We start from the raw sequence: 22,493 nt of genomic DNA, 5'->3' as shown, positions 1-22,493 counted from the left end.
ATGTCCATTCCTACTCAGTTCCTGCTCCATCTTCCCAGAGGTAACAACTAGACTGACTTCTTTTCTAGCACAGATTTGCCATATTAACCACTCGGTATGTTTTTTTTGCTTTTTTTTTTTTGGGAACTGGGGTTTGAATTTAGGGTCTACGCCTTGAGCCACTCCACCAGCCTTTTGCCCAGGCTGGCTTTGAACAGGTGATAGCCCACAGCGCCTGGCCAGTATGTATTCTTCTATGCAGTTTTCTTTCATCTAGCATGTATCTGTATTTTTTTTCTTTTTAAATACTGTGTAGTGTTCCATTGTACAACTCTAACAGTTTATTTACTCATTTTTCTATTGGCAGATACAAGGTCTGTTTCCAATTTTTGGTTATTATGAATAAAACTATTATGGAAATTCTTCTACAGGTCTTTTTATAGACATTTGTTTTCATTTTTCTTGGCTAAAAACCAAGGAGTAAAATTGCTGTAATATATGGGTGGTTTATGTTTTGTTTTGTAAGACCAGACTTTTTCTCAGTGGGATCATTCCATTGCATGCTCCTACCAACAAAGCGTAAGAGTTGTGGCTGTTTCACGCACTCCCTAAAATTTGATACTATTGGTTTTTTCAAGGTTAGTCATTCCAGTGTATGTGAAGTAATATCAATAACTCACAGTGCTTTAATTTGCATTTTTTGATGAATTATGGTGTTGAGCATTTGTCATATGCTTACTGGCCATTTGTATATTTGCTTGGAAGTGTTTGTTCAACACTTAGCAATTTTAAAATTTTTTTTTTGATGAGTTGTAGAAGTTACTTGTATGTACTAGATACTAGTCTTTTGTCAGATATATTTTATGAATATTTTCTCCCATCCTGTAACTTGTCTTTAATTTTCTCAATGACATATTTTGATGGGCTGAATTCCTTAATTTTGATGGAGTACAATTTATCAATTTTTAAATAATTTTGTGATCTGTTTAAGAAACTTTTTCTTACTCTCAATTCACAAAGATATTCTCCTATATTTTTTTCCTAAAAGCTTTAGGAGTTTAACTTTTCTGTTTATATCTAAAATCTATCCCATGTTAAATTTTGTATGTGATATAAAATAGGAATCATGGTTCACTTTTTCCATAGAGATAGACAGTTAATCTATTTCTATGCATGACTTCTTAACAGACTAAGATTTAACCATTTGTCTCATGAATACAGTCTGTCATATATAATTGAAGGCTTTCTAGGAAGCAGCCAGAAATTTTTGTCCAAAAGAGCTCTGAGTTTAGTTGCATAAACTAGTCATTTCAATTCAATGTGATGATCTCAAGGTTAGTAGTAAATATGAAATACCATTGACAGAATAGAGGAGAGAGCAATTAAGTATACTCATAGTTTTGCATCATGGCAAAAACAGTTCACTAAGTAGCCAATAGTTGACAATGATTCAAGAAAGATTGAAACTGGTGCTTATGTTTGGGTAAAGGACTGACATTTTTTTTTTTTAAAGGAAGGATTTATTCTAGGCCAAAATTAAAAATAAATGAAATATCGTCTTAATTGTTCCCTTCCTCTTCATTTGGTCACACTCCTTTTGGTTATTATTTTTTCCTTCCTTTTTTCCTTTAAAGCTATCCTACCTTTTTTTCAGAATACATTCTGATGCCTTAGGCTTCCAAAAAGAATACTATTGCCAGGTGTCAGTGGCTCACACCTATAATCCTAGCTACTCAGGAGGCAGAGATCAGGAGGACCACAGTTTGAAGACAGCCCAGGCAAACAGTTCCTGCGACCCTATCTCAAAAATACCTCACACAAAAAGGGCTGGTGGAATGGCTCAAGGTTTAGGCCCTGAGTTCAAGCCCCGGTACCACCACAACAACAAAAAAACCTGTCAAGGTCCTGGTAGCATTTTTCCTTCCTTATCATGACAACTATAATCAGTCCTGGGTCTCTTCTCTCACTTAGTGACAGAATAAGGCTAAAACACATGTCATAAATCAATTTATATTTTTATTTAAAAAGCTGATTCTGACTTAATAGGCCACCCTCCAAATAATAGTTCCATTTTTAGCTGAGATTCTTGAAGACTTAATAATCTCAGTATCATCTTAACTTACAGAATTTCACTGTCCCTCAGCCTCTCCCCCTGTAAAATAGGGACAATAATGAAATGTTAGAGAGATTTTTAGGGGGATTAAATAACATAGTACATACAAAGTGTTTAGAGTAGTATCCAGAATATAGTAAGTACAACGTTAAATATTTGGTTAGAAGAAAAGGAATAATAAAGAAAGGAGTGTATGGCAGAGATATTTCAGGACGAGGTAAGAAACTTCCTTAAAATAGTCACATCTATCTGCTTAGGTAACAAAATGTTGTGGCTTGAGAATGAAGGGCTGGAAATATAGATCTCCCTTGAAAATGGAGACCACCCATGAATAAACAGGAGCCCATGCGAAGGACACAGTGATTTCAATTTCTTTTCAAAATCCCTAGTCAGTGTTTAAGTATAGAATTTAGGCGCCACCTGCTGGTTATCATGAGGAAATGAGACTTGAAGGCTTGGAGGTAACCCCAGCCAACTATAGCCAGAGCCAAACCTTGAAGGATTCCAAGAGCCTGAGCAGAAGAATATGGGGAAGGTATGTCCCTGTGGTCTCCAGTCACAAAGGGCCCTGTGTCAGCTTTGGGTTGCATGTGTCAACCTTCCTCAAGGTAAGGGTCAAATAACTGGGATTACGTAAAGAGAAAGAAAATGTAGAAACAACTGTCAAGAGGAGCCATTCTATTTTCTTAACTCCTGGCATTTACCAGGATGAGATATTCATGCAAAAGGCTAAGCCAGATATTGCTGTCATCCACAGGCTGAAGAGAAGCAGGCTAAAAACTTCCCCTTAACCTTGAGGCCCACTGGAGAACAGTGACAGTCCACTGTGTATCTAAAGTGTTTCTTTACAAACAGGCACGGAATGCCAATTTTGTGTCAGGCACAGTGGTAGGCATTTTCATTGTAAGATTATAATCTTGTGAGGTCTTATTAACTCTATTTAGCTGGTGAAAAAAAAAGCCCATGGCTCAGAGACCTCAGAGAAATTGTCTGAGGTTACCGTGTTGCCAGGAGATGACATTAGTTTGCTAGGGCTGTGAAAACAAAATACACACGGATTGACTTCAACAACAGAAGTTTATTTTCTCCTGTTGCAGGGACTGAAAGTCCAAAGTCAAGGTGCCAATAGGTTTGGTTTATCTTAAGACCTCTTTCCTTAGCTTGCAGCTGATTACCTTCTTTTTGTCTTCTCATGGGCCATCTTGTCTGTGTGCCTGCATCCCTGTTGTCTCTTTGGTGTCCATTTCATTTAAGGACACAAGGTAGAATGCATCAGGGCCCACCCTAATGGCTTTCTTTCAACTTCATTACCTCTTTAAAAGGCTCTTTCTCCAAAAATGTTCACATTCTTAGGTAGTGTGATTAGGGCTTTAATATATAAATTTTGGGAGCAGGGACATAATTCAGTGACTATAACAGGGACCATGCCAGGTTTTAATTTCAGTCCATGTCCTCTTCTGGAGTTCTAAGGTTGCTCTGTCCTCAGACTTAGGCAAAACTCACTTTTGTTTGATTTCAGTGAGAGAATTATGAATCTGAATTTCAGAATTTATGAATCTGGGGCAAACTACCACATATATTAGGTCAGAAAGTCTACATTTTTTGTAACTTTCTTCTAGGGTGATAGATCAAGGTGAACAGATTTCAAGTCCAAAGTTCACCTACTAGTTGGGGGGTAAACTTGCAGAGAAAATGACCTCTTCCGTTGAAGGAAAATAAACCTGGTCACTTTTCCCTTGGTTTGAACTGATAATCAGTCACAACACCAGATGAACAGCACCCCTGTGTGGCTTGTCAGTCAGGAAAGACCCCCAGGTTCTGATACTTAGTACTTGAGTATTCAGCCATGTGCAGTGCTGTCATTTAGAAATGCATTCTTGACCAGAGTTACATTTCCTCTGTCAATTGATATGTAGGTATTGGAAGGCAAGATCACACCCATAGTACACTTGTGACCATAGGAATTAAGATGCCAAATACCTTCCAATTTCAGGGACACCTGCCTGCTACCAGTTGGGCAAGGGTTCTTCTAGACTAGAAGACTTTGGCTCTGGGTACATCAATCATCATTACCACTAAATTAAGAGCCTGAGATTCACTTGCAGACAGATTAAAGTTCTAGGAATCTACAAGTATGAAATGAAAATCATGATGATATTGTGGGTTAACATTTGTAACCAGTAAGATCTGACCAGACTCAGGTACTAACAAGACAGTATAGGAAATATTACTATTCACATTTTGTGTAACAAAAAGAAACAGGGTACTAAACTGAGCACTGGAAGGAGCAGTGGGTTAGTGCTCAGAAATCTGGAGTTTGAGACAGATTATTGCTTCTTATTAAGTCTGTGAATCTGGCACACTTAGCTTCAACTGAGTTCCATCGTAAGTGGTGATGATAAAGTGCTTTAGACAATGTGTCCATGAGGTGGTTTGGATTTAAAAATTAAATGAAATCATCAAAAAAAGGTACTTTATATTCAGAAAACAGCATACAGATGGAGCTTATCCTTATTCTTAACTAGTGCAAATCTCTTATTAGTACAGCTCTCTCCATGAACTTTTACTAGAATGATTTTCACATTGGTTTATAGTTTATCCTACAAGGCTGTTCCAACCTGGAACATCCTGTTCCAGGATGCAGAGACTACAGTTACTCATCTTATATCTTTGCACCTACTTCTTGCTAAGTATTCATTTTATGGAATGAATAAATAAATAATTTACAAATTTATCAAAGTCATAAGGAAAATGGTGTGGCTGCACAAACATATTACAAAAAGAGAGTTTGTAATTCTAGATTATTCAAGGAGGCATCATGTTGGTTTATGAAATTCTTTGTCGAGTTGAGTACAAATAATTCAGTTGTGACTTAGGAGAGTCACACAGAAAGGGGTTTCTGGTTCTGTCATGGCTGACATAATTGGAAGCTCTTGTCAAGAAAGAAAAATGCAGGTGCCTCTTGCTATCTGAACCCTGATTAGATGAATTACTGTTATCTGAACTCATGCTATCCAAACTCAGAACCAAATAAACAGGGATATGTGTGTTGATGAAATCTTTCAGTATCTCAACTGTCATCACCACCTGGAATTCAGGAAGCAAATATCTTTTGTACCCTAAACATATTAGGTTCCTCAGTTTGGATTGCAAAAGGTGCCCTGTTGTACACATTTACAACATATACATATACACATACATATATGAATATGTATACATCTATACACAAATATATAGACATACACACATGTACATATGTATATGTATAAACCATCCTTTTGTTGACAGTATCTATCCTTCCTTGGTGTCAAAAATAAAGAACATCAACAATCTCATACAAAATGACTGGAGTGTTTCCTGTCTAATAATACAGTCAGCCTTAATTCTGCCCGAAGGAAGTATCTGAAGCTATGACATGGTACTTAAGATTCATGGTCACCATGGAAGGGGAGGAATGAATTCTTAAAAGGGTGTCTCTGAATCCCTAGCACCATCACAGTGTTTCATACTTCTTCAATGAGTGAGTACCTGGGCCAGTGGCAAGGGTGTGGGCAGCCATGTATCAGAAGAGATCAGCCAGTGGCATTGGTTCAAAGTGTTTTGCCTTAGTAACAAAATTTAGAGAGCATTTATGGAACAATGTGAACATTCTAATAAAGTGTTTAGGGATTATTTGGGCACTGTTCATTCCCCTCAAATCCACAGTTTTTTCAAATACAAGATTTAAAATTTTTTTAAATCCTCAAGCTATAGTGTTTTATTGCTGTGTATTCAGAAGGGAATCAAGATAAAAGGTTTATAAAAACCTTGTTTGTGGGGCCAGATGTGGTGGTGCCTGCCAACAATTCCAAGACTCAGGAGGCTGAGGCAGGAAGATGGAGAAGTTGGAGGCCAGCCTGGGCTCATAGCAAGACTATCACAAAACAAAACAACACCAAGCCTTTCCCTATGCCACCAACAAAACCGTACTTGTAGGGTGGAAGCAAACTCTTACCTATGAACCAGAGTGTTCTTGAGGCCCCCAACCAGGCCTCGGGCGATGGTCTTCACTCTGGGGGTGAGAATTGCCTGGGAGACATGGAAGGAGCCATGTGGTGCTCGCTCACTTAGGGTGGTCTCCAAGAAAATGATTAGTTTGTGCACACTCGTGGTATTTGCCCAAGGTGCTGGAATCTTCTTTCCTGGCCACAGGAAAGGGTATTGCTTGTAGAAGGGACAGTGGTAGAAAATAAGGACCTGAAATGTTCAGAACAGAAAAAGGAGATCAGTTGATAAAAAAGCTGTATGTTAACTCCTTGGTTTTAAACTGATTGCTGAGAGGAAGGACAAGAAAATATATGTGGAAGTTCAAGAACTATTTTATGTATACATATATGTGTATATACATATCTGCATATATACATATGCAAAGATTTACTGAGCTCTTGTTATGTTTGATTCTGTTCTTTTTGTTATGAATACCCTTAGAAGTATGGTAAAATCACAGACCACCTTCTCTGAATTGTATTTTAAATGAATGCATAGAGCCAGGATGGGTGGCTCATACCTATAATCCTAGCACTTGGGAGGCTGAGATTGGGAAGATCACAGTTTGAGGCCAGCCTAGGCAAAAAGTTTGTGAGACCTCATCTCAACCAATAGCTGGACATGGTGGCCTATGTCTGTCATCCCAACTACAGTGGGAAGCCTAAAATAGAGGCTGGCCTAGACAAAGACCCTATCTCCAAAATAATGAAAGCAAAAAAGGGCTGGAGGCATGGCTCAAACACCTGCCTAGCAAGCACAAAGCCCTGAATTCAAACCTCATATTGCCAGAAAAATAGAAATAAAACACATAAATGCATAAAATAAGGCAGATAAGATTATAAAGTAAATCAATGATGTGAAAATGTACATATCCATATAATGAACAAATTTTTAATAAATCATTGTGTATGCCTCATGACAAATGCATAAATAAGTATGAGTTAGGGATGAGCATGAATGATATTTTAAGACACCTGCATTAACTGAAAGTGAGATAGACACATTGACAGGGGCAGAGTACCAGGGAGGCCCATTGCTGTGGTACAGGGCCACTGCCTGCACTCATAATCAATGGATATATGAATTTTCAGTTGAAGGTGAACAAAAATGAATATGTAATTGTTTACCATTCAAGTTCAGTCTTGTTAAATTCCATTCTGTACCTCTCCTGGAAATCTTTGGATGTCAAACTGAAAACTCAGAGGTTCTAGGCTGAGATGAGGTTGACTTGGCTCATAAGGTCTAGAAGTTATGCTTCCTGGGCACATGAAACTCTTAGCTCTCGAAGTTTAGATAAACACATTGAACCAATTTGTGAGTAAATAGATTTTCAATTGTGTGTGCTGGTACTGAATGGGATTATCCTCCCCAGGAGAGGAGGAAGGAGTGGACCAGGGAAGACTTGGCACAGGCCATGGGCCTCCGGTGGGACAGCTCACGATGGTACTAATTTTGAAAATAATTAGCAAACCACATCCACAGCATTAATTAGTTTCTGGGAGGCAGTTGAGGGATAGGGAATTGCTATTTTTATTGTCCCAATTCAGAGCTCTGCTGAGCAGGTTTCTAGAAGTAATATATATTTCCCTATCCTCCCTCCCCCAGACACCAGTGAGCTCTTCCCGGAGGAACGGACTGTGCGTGCTTATGCTGCCTGGACTGCAGTTCTCAGGCGGCTGGCCAAGAGCACAATCCTCCAGGCATCCAGGAACGAGGTGTCTGCATCTTGTTTCCCGTGCGCCTTCAGCTGGTGACGAAGGAGCCTGACTAATTGCTCCCCAAGGAGGCCCAGAGTCAGGGAGCACCAAGCATGGTGAAGGCTGTTCTTGTTCGTAATGGTTCTGAGTGATGCTGGCTGACTGCTAATGATGTCTGTGTAAACACGTGTGTTAATGAGGTTAATCACAGGCTCATCTTAAGTAGATTGGAGAGCTGGGTCCTGTGAGGAGAGCTGCCCTGGGCATTGGGCTTGGCTATGCAAGCGAGGTGGCTATGCATCCCTGTGATAGGCCTGCCAGATCATGTCCCATGACACCTGCCCTTGGGCCAGAGTGTCAGAGGTCAGTGCTACCCTTTGCCTCAGAAAAGATGCACAGAGTTAAAAAAATACAAAAGGGGCTTTCTGCCTTTCCTCACAAACCTTCTTGAGCAATGTAACTGAAGGTTACAGGGGAATCTCTGCTTACAGAGGAGGCAGCCTAGCAAACCAACTCTCGTGGTACAAGAATCCAGGCACAGTAACTCTTGCCCAGAGCCTGTGTTTTGCATCTGCCTCCCCACCTGTTTCTGCTGTATTCTTCTCTGAAATATTTCCTCTTCAGTTCAGTAGTTTGTGTTCAGTGTATCTCTTGAGACTCAGATTAAAAAATCTCATTTCTTTTAAGAACTATTCCTTGAATGACCTCAAGGAACTTTTGTGATGCAGATTTATGCTATGTTCTACTTTTCAACTAATGTATTACAAACCCCCTTTCTTCATATTGTACTGAACATTTGAGACAGTCTGTTCTTGCAACTGTATGTTGATTGTTTTGTAGTTCATTAGCGTTAGGATTCTTGCCTTCTCATAAGATCCTAATCTTAAGGTACATTAAATCTAATTCCAAGATGTAGATTAAATCTAATTCTTTGTACCTCAAAACTTGTATCTACTAGTGTACAAATATATACCTGCAAGCTGTGATGTAATGGGAGGTTGAGTAAATGAAATTTGACTAAATGGAAGTGCACTTTCCAGTATTAAATTGCAGTAAGAAAATACTCAGGGGCTTATGTGCAAGGCAGCTCATTCCATTATGAATACTTAAAGTTTGACTACCAGTGTGGCACAAACCCAGCAGGGTGACTGATAACTCTCTTTTAGAACTCTGGTTTCAGTTTTTAAGAAGAGACATGACAGGGAAAACACAGGGAAAGAAGGAGCAGAGGGGACCTTAGGATGTAAGCTGGGACACTCTCCCTTTTACTAACATATCACCACCCTCTCTTTCCTTCATGACTTTAGGAGTATTTATAGTTGGACGACACAGTTAAATCAGCCCATACTTAAAAGCCTTGATAGATCATCACTGTGCTGCTAGAAATTCATGGTCCACACTACTCATTATTCCTGAAGCTACTTCTTATTCCTGTGGATTTCTGTTAGTTTAGTGTGCAAAGTGTCAACCACCCAGAATACTAGCTATGTACGAAATTATAAAATTTTATGTGGACTCAATAATCTTACATGGATCCCCATATTCAAAAGCCATCCCTCCCATCTGGTAAATCTCTGAGACCCTCTGACAATAGGCGCTTATTAATAAAGACAAAATGTTTTCATTAGCATATAACAGCAGTTGTGAAAATTACAAGAAGAGGGTGGCTTCTTCCCCACCCTCTCCGCTGGTACTGGGGTTTGAACTCAGGGCCTCGAATTGCTAGGCAGGCTCTCTACCACTTAAGTTCCCAGCCCATGTCAAGGCGTGTAAAAATTATCAGTTGTGAAAAAATCATTAGCTCTTAGAGAGCATAAAAAGCAGTAGGAACTGAAGAGAGCCTGTGATTGAATTCTCCCTTTCGCCACTCACTCATGATGCTCCTGTTGGAAGTTGCTTCATCTGCCTGTTCCTTGTTTCCTCATCTGTGAAATGGGGACAATCACAAAATACCTATTGCATAGTGTTGTTGAGAGGATCCAGGCACATAGCACACTGTATTGGTTTAATATGTGCTAGATATTATGGTGACTAAAAGAATACTAATATTATCTAATAATATTATTAAGAATACTATTATCTAATAATATAAGAGAGAAACTCCACTGGGATAAAGTCTTTCCACGTTAGACCTGTGAGTCTGAACAAACTTGGGTTTGAGGGGAGAGTGTGATAAATTTTTGACAAAATATCACTTAAAAAAGTTTTACTGAGGAAAAATGGCTTAGGTATATTTAAACAAATACTAACTTAACAAGTGTCTGTGGAGTGCAAGACATTTATCACTTTTACTGTTATGGTGCACAAAACGACCTGGTATTTCAATACTTAGGCCAAACCTGGGAGCCACTCTAGAATCCTCAGCTCCTTTCACACCCAGAATCCTATCCATTATGAATCCCTGTCGGCTTAATCTTCTGATAAATCTGTCATATTACTGGTTGCCAATAAGTCTCCTTATTGGTTTCCCTACTTCTGCCCGTTCTTCTGCCCCTGATGTTTTCTGGCACAGCAATCAGAGGAATCCCATTGAAACCTGCCAAGCCATGTGCTGTGCTCAGAACTTTCCTTACCTAACCGCTCCTCCTCTCTCAGACTTTTTCTACTACTCTATTCTCACCCGCTCACCAATGTATTACTCCTGTTTTTTCTCAAAGTTGTTAGGGAAACTCCTGCTTTAGGGCCTCTGCCTTGGCCACTTTCTCTGCCCCCAAAATACTAACCTGATTTATCTCTGCAAGTGCCACCTTTTCAATATAGGCTGCCTTGCTCAACCAGTGTAAAACTGCAACCAATTCTCCAATTCAAAGAACCTTGGTTCCCCTTACCTCACGCTAGACTTTTCATAGCTCTTACCGCGGTCTAGCAACACCTATGTTGCTAATGTTTTTATTATCTTTTTTCCGTAATTTGTCTTCCTCCCATTGAATAAAAAGCTCCCTTAGGGCAAGGATTTTTGTGCTTTATTTACTGATTTATCCCAAATACATGGAATGGTACTTGGTACCTAACCTGATGTTCAATAAATATTCACAAATGAATAATCTTTAACTTAATGAAATACTCCTCCCTGAATTAAAAAGTCTTCCTCTTCAAGACATGTCACTTAATGTAATTGGGCAAGTAAGTAACTTTGAATGAAAAGTACTTTTTTTCCCTTGAAGAGAGCCTGAAATGGAGACTGCCCATTCCTGAAGCTTATCTCTGCTTCCTTTATCCCTTGGGATCAGAATGGGCTGTACCTGCCAATATTCCTTTTCCTGAGCATGTACTTCATGAGCTTAGGTTTGGAGGATCCTTAAGCAACCCGGGAAATGTTATCCTATCCTGGACCCACTTCAGTGGATTTTTTCTTAACTCTGTCTCCACTGTGACCCAAATTCTGTGAAGAGTCCCTTTCAAAATATTAACTCTTTTGTGATGAGTGACTTCATAGGGCTTTGTCAGCTAATGCTTTTCCTTTTCACTCAATACCTTGGTAAGGATCATCTGAGTGGACATGGCAGGTGTGATTTAACAGACCTTAAAGGAGAAAGAGTGGTAACGACCAACTGGCCCATTTCATAATTTTGCCTTGGGCTGGTTCTGGTCATTCTATTCACAGTCAATGTAGATATCAAGCAGATTGCAGACAAACTTAAAATATTTGGAAAGTGTTAATCCCATTTCAGTAGGGCCAAGGGAAGTCCTTAAAACTATCTTAGAGCTCAGGATCCAGTCTACTTGTGTTCAATGTCCCAACAATCCATTCTTTTAGCCTCTGAGCCCAGTGTTGAGCTATGGTACAGATGGCAACACAGGAAAGGCAGAGAGTTAAGTTCTTGCCCCTGGAAGTTCCTCTCTCCTTCCCTCCTACCTGGCACTTCTTCTCCCACAGGGTTCTCAGCGTCATACTTTCCACACTGCAGGTTGGGCATAACTTGTTTCCAAAGGCCTCCTGGATCTGGAGAATCAGGCATTTGTGATGGGCCTCATCCATGGCATAGAAGTGGTTGAAATCCAGGAAGACAATCTCTTGAGGGTGCTGTGTGAGGAACGCATCAATCTCCATCAGCCCATCCCAAACCTTGATGCCAAAAAGCCCATGGATGAAGTAGATCTCCTGGTCAGCATCCCCTGGCTTAGAAGACACACGCAGGTCAAAGTAGCGGATCCCAGCCTCCAGCTGCTCACGGAAGGTCAGGTTCTGAGTCACAGACCATTTCTTCATTAGCTTCTTCACCAAGGAGATCCTGGCAAGGCGTTTGATAGCTGGGGTTTGATCAGGCCCCACTGGGGACTTTTCATCTACCCAGTAGCTGAAAGAATCATGGGATCCTGTACAAGGCAATAAAGAAAGGAACGCAGATGAGACTGAAACTAGGGAAGTTAAGCCAATGCTAAGAAAACAAATATAACAACTAAAAAGCAAATATTCAAAAACATTATAAATGAATACTTGAAAAAATATTCAAGCCTGCTGGGAATGAAATAAACACAAATAAAAGTAATATAGTCTTATTAGAAGCTTTTTAAGACAGGTAGTACTATAATTCTCACATATTCTAGTGCAAGGTAAATTAATAAATACCCATTTGGAAAACTATTTAGAAATCTAGCTTTAAAATATTCATGCCAGTTGATCTAGTGATTTCATTTTAGGAACATTGTTCTGAGGAAATAAACTTGAACATTTGGAAAAACAAAGATGGTTGCTGAAGAATATCATAACAGATTCAAAGTGGAATTTGCCTACGTTGCCCCTTGTAGTTATTTGTGATTTATCTACTTTATTCATGCCATTGAAACAATGGGTATGAAAATACTGTATCTATCTCAATAAAGCCGGGGCAGGTACTTAAATTCCAGGAAAAAGAGACTTAAAAACTTGCCACTCTTTTATGCTTTTAAAATGTGTAAAAAAAAAAAAATTAAAAGCAATATATATACATATACATTGTAAAAATCTGAGTTAGTGGGAATGACGTCTTGACAGATCATATGAACATTTGGATGGGTTCAACACAGATCAGTGAGATGGTTTCTTTGTAAACTCATATCTTGATGGGCCAAAAGTGCCACGAAATGATTCCGTTCCTGTGTTTAAAGAACAAGAAGGTAGGTATCCTGAGTTTATCTTGTTATGAAGTATGAGTGACCATGATAGGCCACACTTCTAACTATGTTAGAAAATATTTCAATGGTCTTTCTCTCTCCCTCCCTCTCTCTTTCTCCGTCTCTCCTTCTGTCCCTCCCTCCCTCTCTCTCTCTTTCTACAGTACTGCAGACTGAACCCAGGGCCTTGCTGGGCAAGAACTCTATCACTTGAGCCCTGCATGCCCCCAGCAAATTTTGTTTTTTTAAATTTGCTTTGGAAACATGGTCTCACTCTGCCTTTTGCCCAGGCTGGCCTTAGACTCTTGATCCCATGCCACTGCCTCCTGAGTAGCTGGTATTACCAGTAGATTCTATTTTTTGGTGAAAATTATCATTAACAAGTATCTTTCATTTTGCCATTGCTTTCCATCCAGTGTCAATCATTATTATGATTGCTATTCACTAACTCATGTGGCAGGATAATTTACGTTGCTGTCATCTGCTCTGAGGTGGCTGCACTCTGTGTGCAACTCTAGGAGGAAAACGTCCCCATTCTGACGCTGCTAACCTTGTCCTTCACCTCCACCACTCCATTACACCCAAAATTCATTCAGACTCCGCCTCTCACTAGTTCTCCATTTCACTGAACTTAGAGTAGGTACTTCATACATAACAGACTTTTACAAAACTCTGTTTTATGTTATATTATTTCCATTTTTTGAAAATAAATCATTTTGTGCTGACTTTTACTATTTTATTATTGTCTCAGAAATAAAGTGAAAAAAAAACCAGGTAACAAATGATGCTTTTATGTAGCATTAGGTACATGGAAGAGATTCAGTAAGTACAAAGAAAAAGCATATTTATTAATCCTTTGGAAATTGAATTTCACAAGAGAAAATTGCCAGCATATTTCAGGTAAAAACTGCCATTACTGATAGAAATGTGGAGCAATTCCCCCAGGATCCTCCACATTGGTTGTCGCTGTTAGTGAGACTCCCTGGATACTTGCCTAATGTTCTCCTTCCTTTGGCTGCACAGCAACAGGAAATTTTATGCCTCATCATTGAGAGATTTATTATGAATGCCTTGTATAGAGAGCTGAACAGTCAGCTCTCTCTCCTTTTTAAATTGTATTCATGGCCCAGCTGTTGAGGATGCAGTATGTAGCATAGTGTGAGGCGCACATTGAACTCAATCCTTCCCTGGGCACCTGGGAATAGCCATTATCCAAGTGTGGAGGAGAGACAAATCCCCTGGTGTGTGCTTGTTGGTGTTGAGACCAATTTCAACTCCAGAGGGAGATGTGCTAACAACTTCCAACAGTTTTCTCCTTGTCTGAGGACTGTGCAGAAATGTGACAGCAATGGGACCTCAGGAGCAATTTCTAAATACTCAGAGACACACATGGTACCCAGTCCACCCCGCAGAAGAGGAAGAGTGACCACATTCCCTTGGGAACACTCTATCTTTAACTCTGTTCCCTTTTCACATCTGTTGCCAGTCTTATGCTTTCCAATACCCTGTGTTCTGTGCTCTGTCCTCACTCCTGCCTCCTAAAAGACAAGACCAGGAAGCAAATTATTTGCTGAATGTTTAACTGTGGTTGTCCTACCTAGGCCCATAGCAGTCAAAAGTAACCATCACTCAGTAGCCACTATCAATATTTTTCCCTTTCTATTTGTTTTTCTAGAAAGCTTTTGCCTACTATAGAGTGAGTGAAATAACATTCAAGTAATGTCATGCAATTTAAGTGCATTTAACTTCTTTTTTCTTTTAGAAAAACAGGCTAAACATGTCCTTCTTTCTGCCACACACAATATTTACATGTGGTACAATCTTCAAATAGTGCTTATAAAAATCCTAATATTTTAAATCCAAATCCAATATCAGAACTTCCTCTCTTCTCTTCCCATGGAAGTTATTTTATTCTTTAAAAACAGTTTATAACAGGAGCAATTCCCCATCTGCCCTGGGATACATGAATTAAGTTCACATACTGCCCAGCAAAGGAGAAAACACTGGTTCATTTGTCCTTGACTTATTTTCTAGAGAACTGCTGCATGGGAGTTGCTAGGAACAGTGGTGCCATGAGTTCTTATTTGTTAATGCTGAAGTCAGAAAACAGTTTAAGACCTCATCTGCTGTGATCTCCTGCCACTGAAAGTATTTTTGTGCTACTCCTAAGTATTGCCCATGCATCTGAACTCACTCCCTTCTATGTCTCCTTTATCTCTGTCTAAAGTAGATTTAGTGGTACCAATTTAACTTAAAACGAAGCATGCTTCCACATGGGGCTATATTCTCATTCCTCCTTGTAATCAAAACCTCAAACTAGTGGGATGTCCCACCACCTTTGTCTGCTGTGACCCATTAGTTCCTCAGCAAGAGTCCATCTCCTATCTTGCTATTGTTATTCTCCATCCTGACAACCTTCTAAACAACAAATGCAAATGGTTTTATTCTTGGCTTCTCTGAGGGTTTGCCAAGTTAACCATTTTCTGGAACCTTCCATTTCCTTGTGCTCAGTGATGCAGCTGCCTACTTCTGGGTGTTCCTATCCTTCCTTCACCCCTCTCCTTCCATCTCCTTTGCTTATTGCTCTTCCTCCCTCTTACCTTCTCAGTTAAGTCTTTCTAGGATCTGTCTTCTGTTTTCTTCTTTTTTCTCACCTTCAGAGATTCTATCTACTCCCTGACTTACCCAACACCTTTATGTAGGTGACACCAGAAGCTTCTTTCTAGCCCAGACTTTTCTAAGTGCCAGATTTATACATTTAACCTTCCTGCAGTGGTTCTCCACCTAACAGCCTGAGCAGAAAACAAATTACATGTTTCTAAAGTGCAGCTACTTGCATTGTCCTTGTCACCTCAACAGAGTAACTCTCCTGGATTTCCACCAATAATTAATCCAGTTATTTAGACATGAAATCTTTGACTGTATTTAAATCTATCTTTTCTTTTATCCAGCCAGTTACCAAAACACATAGCAAACTGTCTTTTTGCTTGTCCTCAACTGCCAGTTCTCACTGATATACTCATTACCTGTCAGATAACCAGGACTAAAAGAACCCTAATCTTCTCACTCCAGCTTCTGTATAACTTGTTCATACTTAAAAAAAATAATGATCTTAAGATATAGGTCTGAATATAACACTTTCTGCCCACCTCCCAAATCAGGTTCAAAATCTGAACACGGGCATTAGGACTCTTTCCAATGTGGCTCCAATGCCTTAACTCAGACTCATCTCTCACCAGATTCCTCTACTACCGGGCCTGGCATCCTTGAAGTACAATGTACATAGTTAAGAAGTGTTCCTTCTGAACTCTGTTTACTCTCTTTTGCTGATACTTCCTGTGAAATAATCCTCTCACCCTCAAATCTGTCTATAATCCTACCAGGCATTTACAACCCATATTAAGTTGCTTACTCTATGTCTCAGCTTCCTCATCTGTAAAATGGGCACAACAGTGACTACTGAAATGTATGTAGAGTACCTAGAACAATGCTGACACATAGTAACTGCTGAACTATTGCTATAATTCATTATGCATCATTTTTTTATTAGTCAGAAACCAGAGGATGAAGGGCCCATTAACGAAGCTCCTTCTCTTAAATGTTGAGGATATAGATGATTTTCTTTTCTGTGACAAATATAGATGGCAGTGCACCCTCCGCTTGTTGAACATGCCATCATTATCTTGGTCACAGACTGGGCTTTGCCATTACCCATTTCTAAAATCATAACATTCAGTTCCTACTTTCTGACCACAAGTTACTTTTCTTCTGCCCCACTGCAAGTGGGCTGCTATATTAACTCCCACTCTGAGAGCACAGCACTGGCTTTCCTTCATCCTTCAGCTATAACCAATGCCATTCACTTGTCATTTTCACTCACAGTTATTAATTGTAACTGTGTGAAAGCTGTTAGGATCACTGTAAAGGTACATTTTCTGTCTCTGTTCGTGAGAATCATGTGTACAGCCCCAAGATGCACATAGAATATGCCATTTTCTAACATAATTTGTAACTAGCAACAAATGTTTTTCCTCCTCTTCTCCAGTAGTTCTTGTTTATAGAGTAAACCCAGAAAGTTTTAGGAAACAAGTGACACCAAATGCTAGAGAGCTGTTTTTAGACTTCTCTAGGGCAGGGAATTTTTCTGTGATTTCAAGACTGTTCAATTAATAGCAAGCAACATGGACATACAAGTCCTTCCTTAATGTGTTATACTACTAGGACTAACTTTGGCCTTTAGAAAGGTTGAGGGATTCTTTGTTTTCCTCTAGTTTCTAGAAATTTAAGTTTTCTGCAATATTTTAATTTTCGTAACTACTATTCTTATTTCTTCCCATTTTCTTGTACCATCAATAGGCACTAATGTCTCTATCCTCTCTTTGTGTACACATAACCCTGGACCTGGATAAGGTATGTGAAAACACTTTGTAATCTAATCTAAATCTATGATTCTCAACCTTGGATTCATATCAGAATCATTTGTGGGGAGCTTTTAAAAATCACCAGACACACTGAGTCTGACTGTTTGGAATGAGAGTTGAGAAACTCCCCAAATGGTTCTGTTGAGCTCCTAGTCTTGACCTCTACTGCCATAAATGTGAAATTATCCTTTCATAGAAAGTTCTTTGACGTCTGGGCATGACTTTCTCAGGTTGATCTTTCAGTACTTTCAAATCTTCAAATACTGGTGGATGGTGTTTCTCAAATTTAGGTAGATTTTTTTCCTTCACCACTCTGCTGCTCCAGGAATGCCCCTTTGACAGCTTGTTAGTGGAGGAAAGAGATATTTGGAGGCATTGCTTTCCTAATCATATCTTCCAGGCAAGTAGATGGGTTTTCTTAAGATTAATTGGGGACTTTGAGATGTGTGCTGGGTGAAAGAGTTCAGAACAAAGTCATTTGGGGCAGCAGACTCATGAGGGAAAAGGGATTGAAACGAGAAAGGCTACCAGGATCTGTGTTCAGTGTTACAGTTATTTCTTCCTGGGTAGTATTGGTGTACAAGATAATCTAAGAAGCCAGGAACAAGAAAATGAGCTGGCTTTGTGAGTTCCATGGACACCAGCTCACTCTTTATCTGGAACATAAATAAATTGCTGTTGATTCTTCTTGAAGTTTGTTATTTGACGATTAGAGCTCTCAAGTGAGCACATAGCAGTTTTTAGTTAAAGCACTTTCATGACCTATTTCTTGCAAAGTGGAGGAGTAGCCATTTTCTGAACTTAATTACAAAAGAATTTAAAAGCTCGGTGCTGGTGGCTCATGCCTATAATCCTAGCCACCTGAGAGGCTAAGATTAGGAGAATTGGGCAAAAAAATATCTTGAGACCCACTGTCAAGGAATCAGTCATCCCAGCTATATAGCAGGAAGTATAAAATAGGAGGATCATGGCCCATGCTGGCCTTGGCAAAAAGCAAGGCCCTCTCTCTATTAGAGCAAAAAGGGTTGGAAGTATGGCTCAAGCACAGAGCACCTGTCTAGTGAGCACTAAACCCTGAGTTCAGACCCCAGTACCACCAAAATAAAAAACAGTAGTAATAAAAAGAACAATTTAAAGTGAACTTCTTGGGAACCTGGTTTATGAATAAAACAACAATAATTCAAACCACATGCTCTGAATGATACATTGCATTTCAGAATACACAGTGACCATCCTCATTGCCACACAAGGAAGAAGGAGAGAAGTTAAAGGAAGTTATCTGAAAAGGAGAGAAACTTCTTCTCACCCTTGGGTGGCATTCAGGGAGGTGGAGCTGATGTCAAAGAACTCCTGACCTCACACGTTTAAGAGGCTGTCCCCACCTTCCTTAGGTACTATGCTGACTTTGGAGATCCCTGTAACTTTGAACCTCATTAGCTCTTCCAGGTTTGTTCACTGACCCCCATCTTCCCTGAATAGGTTTCTTCACATCATTCAGGGTATCTGTGCCTTTAGGCACTGACATCATAAAAATTGGTTCTTGGAGGGTGAGAAAAATTGTACTTTTTTATGTCTACAGCACAGCAATATATATAGCACATAAACAAATACATAGTATACCTGTAGTATTAAAACTTCACAGAGGGAATGTGATTGGGATAGAAATGTCTAAAAAGATTCCTTGCAGGAATCTGCTGAGAAACATTACTCTGGACTGAGCCTTCTGGCAGTCTGCCCCTCTGACTTTGTGCCTGGTTATCCTTAACTGGCAACTCTCGTAATTCCTCCAGCAACTATTTCCCACTGGACACCCATCCATAAGGTGACCCAGTGCTGGGAAGTTGTGTTCCCTTCCCCAAATACTAATAGATTGGGAACCATTCAATTCCCTCCTTGCCAGTTATCATTTAAATATTCCCACTTGCTATCTTTAGGAATAAGAAGTCATTTCTCTGTTTACTCAGCCTCAAAGGACCCAAACTAGCAGTTTACAAGATGTCAGTTTAGGAAACAGAAATTTACAAATGGTTAAGTGTACTGGGTCTGGCACCGTGGTGCCAGAGTTACAATCCTGGCTCTATTGCTTACTAGCTCTGCACATGCAATGCTGTACCTCACCTGCAACATGGAGCTAATGACACCACCAACTTCATTGGCAAATTGTGAAGACTAAATGGGTTACTTATGTAAGCACTTGGAGGACCTCTTGGCCAGCAAAATGGGCTCAAGCATATTACTGCTCTTTATTAAGAAATTTGTCATCTTTTACTAGGATAATACTATCTGAGAAACAAATAATTTCAGTAAATATAATAATCTCAGTGAATATATTTAGGGATCTGCCATGACAGTTAACAGGAAGAATGAAGTCTGAAGTTTAAAGTGATTTATTTTACATTACACGTAAAATCAACATCAAAAGGAGTAAAGTCAGATCCCAGTATTATATAATTTAAGTTTAACTTGGCACTAAAACTAAACATATAAATGATCTCCAGTCTATTCCTATATCAACAATTGGGAAGGAATAAGTAAATGCAGTGACTACACAACGTAAAAGTATAGTAGGGAAAATTACAAGGATGTTCTTGTACTTTTTACTTTTAACATGATAGAATTAGACATCCTAAATGATTTCTATAGAAAAACAAATCTATTGTATTGCTTAAAACACTCAAACATCTATATAACCATCCACAAAGAATCTTCCATATATATATACATATATATATATATATTCCATATATATATACATATATATATATATATATGTATATATATATGTATATATATATGTCTTTTCTTTTTTGGTGCTGGGATTGAACCCAGAGCCTCATGCATGCTAGGCAAGTGCTCTATCACTGAGCTACATCTCAGCCCCCAAATATATTTGAAACACTAACACCAGAACCAAAATATTCATATTGCAATACTGAAGAGTTCTTAGGAGACTGGGCATGGCTGAGTTTATGTCAGTTCACCTTTCTCCACATGCTTTATCACTCCTCTTTTTCTTTGCATGTTAGGGCTTGGTAGCTCTCTTAAGTTTCCTGTTTTATTTATAGCCTGTTTGTTGCTTTTTGACAAGAGATTTTTCACTCGATAATGTGGTAAGTTGAGAGCACTCATGCACAACTCAAGCCTGTTGGGAGAACCGCAGAGCCAGGGATATGACATGTCTTCCTCCTTCTCACCTGGATGTATCTGCACCCTAGATGTTTTTACAGCTTAGGCATGTGAATCCACTGCACTGGGATTTTTGATCCAGGCAGTAAATTTCCAGTAAAACAAATCTTATAAGTTGTCATAGAAAATGTTTAGGTAGCAAGAATCTGGAGGGTAGGGGTGTCTGGAACTAATGTCCTCTCGGTTACCAGAGAATCCATGTGCATGTCTCTATGTACACGTTGACACTAAACTGGCCTAATGGAATGAAATCAAGAAAAAAATGAACTCGAGACAAAAAACTATCTTTTGTTTATTTAGGAATATATGTTTAAAAGAACTGAAAAACAACTATTTCACTGAAATATTTTTCTGATACCAATGCAGAGTTTCTAATAGATATTCATAACTGGTCTCCAAACACTCTTTTAAAGACAAATATTACTTAAGCTCATTTTTATAAGAGTCATCTAAACTCCATTTAATTCCAAATTTTTATCAGGATTTCATCATATTATTTCTTTTGAAACTAAGACATCCTGGCTCATTGTAAGCTTGGGCTGAAAACACCAACTGAATGCACATGTGTTTTCTATTAGGAATAGTCAGCGTGTTCGCTGAGGGCTTGTATAGTTTACCTCAGTCTGAATTTTAGTTCAAAATATGAAATTTAGTTCATAATATGCAATTTGCATGTTCTTTCTCTGATTATTAGCCCATAACTTGTCTGTCACATGAGGCCAGAAAATGCAGGTACCTTGCAAAATGATCAAAACAAACAAAAAAAAATCCCCACCAGGTGCAGGCAACTTTCTTTGTTATCCACCATAGCTGAGGTTGCATAAAATTGCACTGAATGTCAAATTTTATTTTTTCTAAATTAAATATAAGACACACATACCACATACAAATTCTATATTCTGGATTAATTCATAAGACTTTAGCTGTAGAAACCCTCTCCTTTCCAAAAAACGACAATTACAAAATACTAAGGGTGCCCAAAACAAAAGACCAAAAATCTTGCTCACACTTTATTTTAGTAAAGCTAGGTCACTCACATGACGCTAGGTACCAGAAGGTGTCTGTTCAGTAATAAGAGCTCAACTGTGCCGGAAGACACTTGGTGCAAAGCAGGAGACAAAGCAGTGTCCTACTGGAGACAAAGAGGAGGCTGTGACTAAGCCAAACAGAGAGTGACTTGCTTCTACCTCTAAAGAGAGGACAAACCCCAAATGGAACTGGGATCAGAAATTGAGACACTCAGCTAAACAACAGTTCCTCTTCAAACTGACTGTCTAAGTTTGAGTTTTAGAGATAATGGCCTGGTTATCTGGTCAGTGATTTTAAAGGGCTGGATTTTTCTGAGAAAATAAAAGGATTTCACGTTTTGATTTATATAGCCACCAGAAGACTCTGTCTTCATAGAATTTCTATTAAGAAATCCCTCAACGTTTTTTTAGAAAATGGGCTAAATAATGAGGTTGAGGCCCCCCAAAACATTATCTCACTAAAAGTGCTTGCAGTTGAATGACCTATGATTTTTAAGAAATTAAAAAAAAATCCAATATACTAAAATGAAAGCAGTTAAAACATTCCCACTCCAACAGCCAGAGTGGGAATATGGTGCATGCCTGTAATCCTTGCTACTTGGGAGGCTGAAATCAGGAGGACTGTGGTTCCAGATCAGCCTGTACAAAAAAGTTAGTGTGAGCCCACCCCAGTGGGAAAAAGCTGGGCATGCTGGTGTGCACCCGTCATCCCAGTGACAGTGGGAGCTGTAAAATAAGAGAAATGTGGTCCAGGCCAGCCTGGGCAAAGAGCAAGGTCCTAGCTCTAAAAGTAAGCAGAGCAAAAAAGGCTGGGGGCATGGCTGGAGCAGTAGAGTGCCTGCCCTGCAAGTATGAAGCTCTGTCTGAGTTCAAATTCCAGTACTGCCCAAAACAACAGCAACAACAAAAACCAAAAAAAATAAAAAACAACATTCCCACTCCAAATCAT

The 22,493-nt window shown here is 39.2% G+C and overlaps 1 protein-coding gene across 1 annotated transcript in view; it reads right to left on the bottom strand.

Annotated features, from left to right (window-relative positions):
• Plcxd2 (phosphatidylinositol specific phospholipase C X domain containing 2) overlaps positions 1–22,493 on the bottom strand; it is a 49,972-nt gene that overhangs the window by 6,765 nt on the left and 20,714 nt on the right. Inside the window, exons 2-3 of the mRNA XM_020156239.2 lie at positions 11,672–12,132; positions 6,087–6,328 (exon numbers count right to left, since the gene is read on the bottom strand). Coding sequence (XP_020011828.1) covers positions 6,087–6,328; positions 11,672–12,132 — 703 coding nt within the window. The remainder of the gene's footprint in view (positions 1–6,086; positions 6,329–11,671; positions 12,133–22,493) is intronic.

The sequence above is a fragment of the Castor canadensis genome, chromosome 5 (genome assembly GCF_047511655.1).
Source record: "Castor canadensis chromosome 5, mCasCan1.hap1v2, whole genome shotgun sequence".
NCBI classification, from domain to species: domain Eukaryota; kingdom Metazoa; phylum Chordata; class Mammalia; order Rodentia; family Castoridae; genus Castor; species Castor canadensis.
This window is presented reverse-complemented; position numbering and strand designations above follow the sequence as displayed.